General features: G+C 35.2%; 1 protein-coding gene across 1 annotated transcript; it reads left to right on the plus strand.

The window, feature by feature from the left end:
* The first annotated feature begins 4,104 nt into the window (after positions 1–4,104).
* LOC120258993 (inactive TPR repeat-containing thioredoxin TTL3-like) lies at positions 4,105–7,433 on the plus strand. The gene is given in 8 exon segments (XM_039266505.1): positions 4,105–4,699; positions 4,701–5,200; positions 5,505–5,700; positions 5,796–5,980; positions 6,064–6,397; positions 6,488–6,692; positions 6,776–6,882; positions 6,967–7,433. Coding segments are annotated over 8 exon segments (1,971 nt in total). The 5' UTR covers positions 4,105–4,408; the 3' UTR covers positions 7,120–7,433.
* Positions 7,434–8,362: the final 929 nt, after the last annotated feature.

Raw genomic sequence — 8,362 nt, forward strand, 5'->3', positions numbered from 1 at the left:
ATATAAGACCACTAACAAATTAAATCCCAGCTTAGCTCTTGCAAGCACCACTGATTGCCAACATGCATTTCAAGACTGTAAAATATAAATAAATAAATAAATAAAATTTGTACTCTCCCATGGAACACTAGTTGCTCCAACTAAGTAATATATATAGATGACATAATGGTGCATTAATTATAAAAATACATGGACTTTTCTTTGCCATATATTTGATTAGTATTATTCATTTGTATATGAAAAGCTAATCAATCCTTTGGGTGGCTTGATAGTGAAGGTATCCTTAATAATTAATAGTATTCATATTGCTATGGGGTCAAAGTTTATTTTTGATAGAGATTGGATCAAACTATTAATTTGTGTTCAATTATATTATTAATTTCGTATAAATGATAGTTGGTATTTTAAATTTAATATTAAGGAGTGCAAATGAAATATTAGAAAAAATCTATTAATTTGGGCCAAAAGCAATTTATATGTTTAATGGTATTGAAAATTCATATTGTGTTTTCATCTAAATCATAATTCATATATATTTTTATTGAATATATATATATATATATATATGTACGTATATATAAAAATATTTGTTGTATTTTTAAGTGTATTTATTGAGTTAGTGAATTAAAAAATTAGAAGATTTTGTGTTTTTTAGAATTTTTATTTTTTATAAATTATTTTGTTTTTGATTAGGAGACATGATACTACTGTTTAAACCTGGAATCATTTCAATTCAAAAAGCAAACTCATACATTTTAATTTTAATTTTTTATATTTATAATTATTGATAAATTTATAAAATTGAAAAATTTAGAGAGATATATAATTTACAAACATGTTTATGCCATTCCTATCACTAAAAAAACTATAATTTTACAACATTATATAATACATCTAATGTGACTAATCAGGGTTATGTATATATATATATATAATAAGAGGGGAAAGTATTGACTAGCAAAGTCCTTCCATTAACTGAACTTCAAGGCCAAGCATGGAATTCTCCTTTCACTTTTCTATCAAATTTCAATCCTCATTATTATCTTAATTATCTATTTCATCTCATTATAATCAAATTAATAAAAATATTAATTCAACATGAGCACTACTCAAATAAATAAATAAACAAACAACCATAACATATTATTCTAATCTTATGCAATCACTTATATTATTTGTTTCTTAATTATAAAATGGAAATATTATAGGGTTATGTAAAAACTTAGTAACTTTCTTATCCAATAAAGCAATTTATGTAGATAATTAGGGTTTTCACCGTGACCCTTCCGTGAACCCTAATCCTAATAATTTTGTTCATTATAAAACCTAACTAGCCTTTACGTTTATATATATATATATATCTTATTGACCTAAAGCTAACCATTCATGCTCTTTAATTTATCCTTCGATGACATCCAACTAATGGTCACTTTTTGATTTAAATCATTCTTTGAACTTTAGGTTAAGTATTGAAATAATTAGTATTAAGCTAGGAAGAGGTCTATGGTTGGGAGACTAATTTTTATAGGTTAGTTTATTACTAAATTTCTCAACCACCAGCACCTTAACCACCATCACAAAAACAAGATTAATAACTTGATAACAATTTAATTAGATGCCTAAACATCATTATGGCAAGGATTATATGAATCCAAAAGTGATTTTGAACATCTCAAGCCAACTAAAATTCTTATCATTTGAGTATTTTATTTTTAATCTCATTAAGCAATTCATGTGTTCCATTCATGCGATCTTTTCATGCCATTTGTCGATGATATGAGAGTCTTATCACATTCCAACAAGGATTTTAAAATCATATATACGATGTTTATGAATTCTAATACATATTTAAAATTTGTAATTATGTATTTATTATATATATATTTGATAAGTAGGAGATAAGTGGCCCCGATTTAAAAAAAATCAATTACATGAATAGATATGACGTTAATATCTTAATAGATATATGTATGCTCACACCATGCATGAGTTTTAAGGTGTGATTTTGAGTTCTCCTCAAAACAAATATTTTATGAAAGAGGCCAAGTACCAATAGATTAATAGATATTGATATTTTTATTTTTATTTTTAAATTAAAATTATTACTCACAATATTATACTTTCCCTTCAATAAAAAATTCCTGAAATTTGAATATGCGAATTTATATATAGGGAGAAAATGTAGCTACAACATCTCACATGCTGAAAAAAAAATAATATATTGTAATGTTTTGCTCAATTTAATAGATTTTTGGCAAGGCAAAAATATGGTGAAGTTTTTAAATTTTAATAAAATTTAAAAGTAGAGTTAGGACATCTCATGCATAGAAATAATTTTTTAATAAATTTACATGCCCATTTTATTAGATTAATTTGAGTGAATGAAGATAGAATGATTTTTTTTTTTAAACAAAAATTACCTTTAGTAATACGGGTATGCATGTCTAGAAGAGTGTTTTGATGAAGTACCTATGCATAGATGTGATTTTTTTTTTTTGATATATCAAATTCTACACTTGTATAGGTTATTCATATACATACATTGATACATATATATATACACCTAAACTCTTAATATTCAGAAGGATTTAAAATAATAATATTTAAAGCGATAATATATGAAAATCGAAAAGTGAAATGAGAGTTTGGGGCAATGTCGTAATTTAAAAAAAAAAATATTTGAGAAACTAAACATTCTTAACATGAAGTCAAAGCTTGTGTAATGAGTCAATATTAAACAAAATTTTAAAATTTAAAATATGTTTTTTTTTTTTTTTTAAATCTCAACTTATCCAAAGCTTCAATTGACAGTATTAGGTAAAAAAGAGTAAAATGTAAGGATAAGATGGGAAAATAAAATGTAAAGCAATTACTATTTAAAATATACATACATATATATAATGCAGTACTCAATAAATATATATATACACTACTCTTAATTTAATAATTGTATTAATTAAATAATAAAAAATAAATTAAATAAAAGTTTTGCTATAAAAAAGACAAGTTCTTTCCCATATTGGAAAAATATGGCTTTAAAAAACTTAATTTAGTTAATAAAGTGAGAAGCCGGAAGCCATCGGCTCGGCTCGGCTCGGCTCGGCTACGGTCAAAGACGTAGGAGTTGACGGCATATTCCACAGAATCTATGTAACGCCGTTACGGATCCACCGTTATGACGCTTAGCTGGCAAACGATGGGAGGCCTCCTAGGGTTCTCTGAATGGGGCCAGCTGGCACGGCACACGGCACATGGCCAGCTGCCCCTTGTCTCCACATCTCCTTAAATTACTTAAATACCCTCACTCTATAAACTTAATTACATAAATACCCTTGTTCACTTTTTTTCTTTTTAAATTGTAAATATGTTTTTCATTTCTTGTTGTTTACGGTTTTATCTGGAGTTTTTATTTAGAAGGGTAGTTTGGGTATTTGACTAGGGGTAAATATGGTCATTTAGTAGGGGCTTTAAATCTTAGCTCCGCTCCAGGCTTGCGTAGGAGAGAGTAAGAAGAGTCTTAAAAAGGTACGGAGAAACTGAGAGCATAGAAATAAGAGCAAAAAGTTGATGTTCCCCCCTCCCCGCTCTTTTTTTGACATTTTACCCCCCTTGTCATTTAAATATTAGTTTTTAGTCCCTGTATTTGTTGTCGTTTAAATTTTTGGAACATTTATTATGATAAATAATTTAAAATAAAAAATTAAATGAGTGGAGCTGGGATTACTTACAGTGAAGATGGACAGTCGACAGATAGCAGTAAAGAGAGAAAATAAGAAAATTATTGAAAAAAACTAACCAAAATTTTATTTTTTTCTAGTTTTTCGGCAATTATTTCTCTATCCCAAGTTTGTAGAGAGAGCAAGAGAAGAAATCCAATGAGAAAAACAATTAAAAATCCCACCTTTCTATTTGCTTGCCAACTAATTTCTCCCTTTCTAACTAAAAAAAATCCCAATATTTTAAAAATTCATTGAATAAAAAAAAAATCAAATAAATAAATAAAAAAAACCTAATTTTTCCAATTTCCTTCACAACTATTTCCCTTCTCTCTCTCTCTCTCTCTCTCTCTCTCTCTCTCACACACACACACACACACACACACACACACATATTTCAATCTACCTCCCAATCTACCTACATTCATTCCTTGCTTCTTCCTTTCCAATCACGAGATCCCCATCTCTTCCTTTTTATCTTTCTCTCTCTCTCTCTCTCTCTCTCTACTCTTCATGTCTTCTTCTTCTTCTTCTCCATCCCTCAAAGTCGCCACCTTTCCATCTCTCCACTCTCCCATGCCTTCCTAATCTCACCTTCCGCCATTGATTTCCCTTCCCACCTTCGACCTACAACATCTTCTTAGAGATCAGACAAAGATTTGCCTCCAAAGGTGCCGCCTTTCCTTTTCACTATGTCGCACTCCCTCTCCAATCGCTTCCACTCCGATCTCTGCATCGATGGCACCAACGACAAGCCCGACTCCAAGGATTTCGCCGATCTCGGTTCGCCTGTCTCCCCGCTACGCAATCTACGGGCGGCGCCGGCCGCCACGCAGACGAGCAGCAGCTCCAGCTCTTCTGGCTCTGTCTCCGGCAAGCCTCCACCCAATGTCGCCGCCCGGCGCTCCGACTGTGTCATCCCTGGTCGTCTCAGCCATTCTGGTGAGCTCTCCGCGTCCAGCGAGTGCTGCCCCACTGGGCCTCAATTCCCGCCCTGGCCACCGCCGATCGGGCTCCGGCCAGTTGTTTTACTCTAGTGCTGCTATGGGAAGCAGCACTGCGAGCTCACCGGTGTCTAACGTGCTCCCCGCTGGCAACATTTGCCCTTCGGGAAGGATCGGCAAGTCAGGTATGATGAGCCGGAGCTCCACGAGGAGCGACGTGCTTGGCTCGGGGACTGGGAACTACGGCCATGGGAGCATAATTCGTGGCGGGTCCTCCCCGGCCAAGGCCAGCATGGACGCCGAGGAGCTGACCAAGGCCGGGAACGAGCATTACAAAAGGGGTCAGTTTTCAGAAGCTCTGAAGCTCTACGACCGCGCGGTCGCCATGTGCTCGGACAATGCTTCGTGCCGGAGCAACCGTGCGGCGGCTCTGGCAGCGCTCGGCCGGCTTTGTGAGGCAGTAAAGGAGTGCGAGGATGCTGTGAGGCTTGATCAAGGGAATGCCAAGGCTCATCAGCGCTTGGCTTCTCTTCATTTGAGGTGAATCTCTCGTTGTCGTTGTCCTGTCTGCTGCTAAAGATCTGATCTTTGTCTGTTTTCTTCTTCTGTTGATACTTTGAGCTTTGAGTTAATTCAAATTGACATGAATGATTTGTTGGTTTCTGAATGAGCTTATTGATCATTAGCTTGATGCTCTTTTGTTATGTTTGCAAGAGAGTTGAGTTGTTAGAAATTGATTTTAGAGTTTACTGAACATTTAGATTGTGATGGTGCATGTATTGGGTCTCAGATGCTTTTTAAGATTTATTTGTAGTACATCCTTTGTTTCTGATTTTCACTACAGATTAGGACAGGTTGAAAATGCCAAGAAGCACCTCTTCTTGTCGTCACGGCAGCCGGATCCTGTTGAAGTACACAAGATGGAGCAAGTTGAGAGGTATTTGGAGAGATGTGCAGAATCAAGGAAAATCGGTGATTGGAAGAGTGCCTTGAGGGAAAGTGATGCTGCCATTGCTGCCGGAGCTGATTCTTCGCCTTTGGTATGTGCTTTTCTTTTGATTATATGCTTGGTACACGTTGTCTTTTAGAATGATGAAAATGAAAAGTCTTAAGAGGAGAACTTTTGAATTTGCAGATCAACACGTCGAGAGCTGAAGCTCTTCTCCGGCTCCATCGCCTAGAAGAAGCGGATTTGGCTATTTCTAGTGCATCTAAACTTGCTAACTCTTCTCCATCCAGCTCGGCGAACAAGTTCTTTGGCATGATATTGGATTCCTACATCTACATTGTTCAGGCTCAAGTTGAAATGGCATTGGGAAGGTGAGACCATGGATTTAATAGAGTGACACACCAGAAGTTTGAATTTGTCAGGTCAGTGAGAATGTTCATCAAATTGTATGCAGGTTTGAGACTGCAGTTAAAATGGCGGAGAAATCCAAGCAGGTTGATCCGCGAAATGTTGAGGTGACGGTGATGCTTAACAATGTTAAATCAGTAGCTAGAGCTCGAACACAAGGGAATGAGTTCTTCAATTCGGGGAAATTTGCAGAAGCCTGTATAGCTTATGGGGAAGGACTTCGGTGTGATCCATCAAACCCGGTTCTGTACTGTAATAGAGCGGCTTGTAGGTCGAAACTCGGGCAGTGGGAAAAATCCATTGAGGACTGTAATGAAGCGCTCAAAATCCAAGCGAATTACACAAAGGCCTTGCTTAGACGTGCTGCTTCATACGGCAAGGTATATATTTATCTCCAAACCGATTTTATTTGAATTACAACTTGTGAGAACACCCTGAGTTTGATCTCAGCATCCTGTTTCTGTGTTTAGCTTGAGCGATGGGCTGATTCCGTGCGAGATTATGAGGTGTTGAGCAAGGAACTGCCTGGTGACAAGGAGGTGGCTGAAGCATTGTTCCATGCTCGCATCTCACTAAAAGCATCTCGTGGTGAGGAAATATCTAACTTGAAGTTTGGCGGTGAAGTTGAGGAAATCACCAGTGTGGAGCAATTTCAAGCAGCTATATCTTTACCTGGTAATTCTCTTACCAAATAGTATTCAAAGATTGACCACATTATATTCATTGCAGTTTTGACTGAATTCCATGCTGCACATTAGGTGTTTCGGTGGTTCACTTTGTGACAACATCAAACCTGCAATGCAATAAGATCACACCATTTGTAGATGATCTTTGCACCAGATATCCATCAGTGAACTTTCTCAAGGTACTAAGTTTTGACTGCATTTGCATGAACATGCCATTCATCTGATACTGAATCTGTTTATGGTATTCTCTTACGGATAACAAGGTGGATATCAATGAAAGCGTGGCTGTGGCTAAAGCGGAGAACGTGAGGATAGTCCCGACGGTCAAAATCTATAAGAACAGAGTACGGGTGAAGGAGATGATCTGCCCGAGCCATCAAGTGTTAGAATGCTCGGTGAGACACTATGTTCTTTAGCACCGGAAGCAGTTGGTTACATGATTTTTGATTGCATCTTCAACATTGAATTCACACAAACATCTTCAGCTCCTCCTGATCAGAACCAGCTAAACAATAACAACTACAACTCATTGGAGCTCAGTTTTCCCATTTCCTTGTCAACTACTTTTATTTATTCTTTCCATTTTCAGCAATCCAGTGTTAGCCTAGTTCGAGAGAGAGAGAGAGAGAGAGAGAGAGAGAGATGGCTCAGAAGGAAATTACATGTGCATATGATTATTATATATGATATATGAGGAAGAATGGAAGCCATTTTGGGGGATTGATGGAAAGCCATTTTGCTGCTGGTGTTGCTGAAGATGATAAATGCTGCAATTATTATGAAATAAAAAAATTTTAGAAATTCTTTCTCATGCATCATTTTCATTTTTCACTGTTTGAAAGAGTTTTTGTTTATTGAACTATTGCATGAAATATGATGGCATGAGAGCCAAAAGATGATGACATGAAAATGGCAATCAACATCCATCTCCCAACCAATGCACAAGTGACTTTTGGATGTTTCATTGTTTTCAAACTAAACATGTTTTCCTCACTCTCTTCCAAATTCTTTAGCTCTCTTACTTGGTCAACCCACAGTAACCATCTTCATGTGTGGAAACTCTCTTGTGGGATGCTGGTATTATTAGAGCAATTAATAGTCTTGATTTTGTTAAATTAGAAAAAAAATATAAATTTGAATATATAAAACTGAGTTTCTCATTTTATTTGCATATATGTTTTTGGGGTTAAAATTAGCTTAAATAATATGATTAGTTTACATTTAACATAGTACTATGTTATAGATTGATATGTTAGGTTTATTTATAATGTGACTGGTTAAAATAGATTAGTATATGTCAAAGAAACGTATTAATTAATTAATTTAAATGTTTAGGTTGAATTGAGCTCAAATAATATACTCAATTTGTATTTAACATTCATTAGGTGGTGATTGACACGAGTCAACACTGAGCCTATATAATCAATACTATCTTAAAAATTAACTTAATTGTATGGCTCAATAATGATAATTAAATAAGAAGCAAGGTTTGGTCTTGTGCTAAGAAAAAGCATTAAAAGCAAGGGAAAAAAAAGTGGGTCAAGTGACATGTGATGTTGAATGTAGTGCATGAAACCATCTAAGTACCAAAAGATCATGAAGTTTAGGTTGCAGAAGCTAAGGTGATGGTTGTTTTCCAAATTAAGGCCAAGAAAGACT

This window comes from Dioscorea cayenensis, chromosome 4, assembly GCF_009730915.1.
Source record: "Dioscorea cayenensis subsp. rotundata cultivar TDr96_F1 chromosome 4, TDr96_F1_v2_PseudoChromosome.rev07_lg8_w22 25.fasta, whole genome shotgun sequence".
Lineage (NCBI taxonomy): Eukaryota > Viridiplantae > Streptophyta > Magnoliopsida > Dioscoreales > Dioscoreaceae > Dioscorea > Dioscorea cayenensis.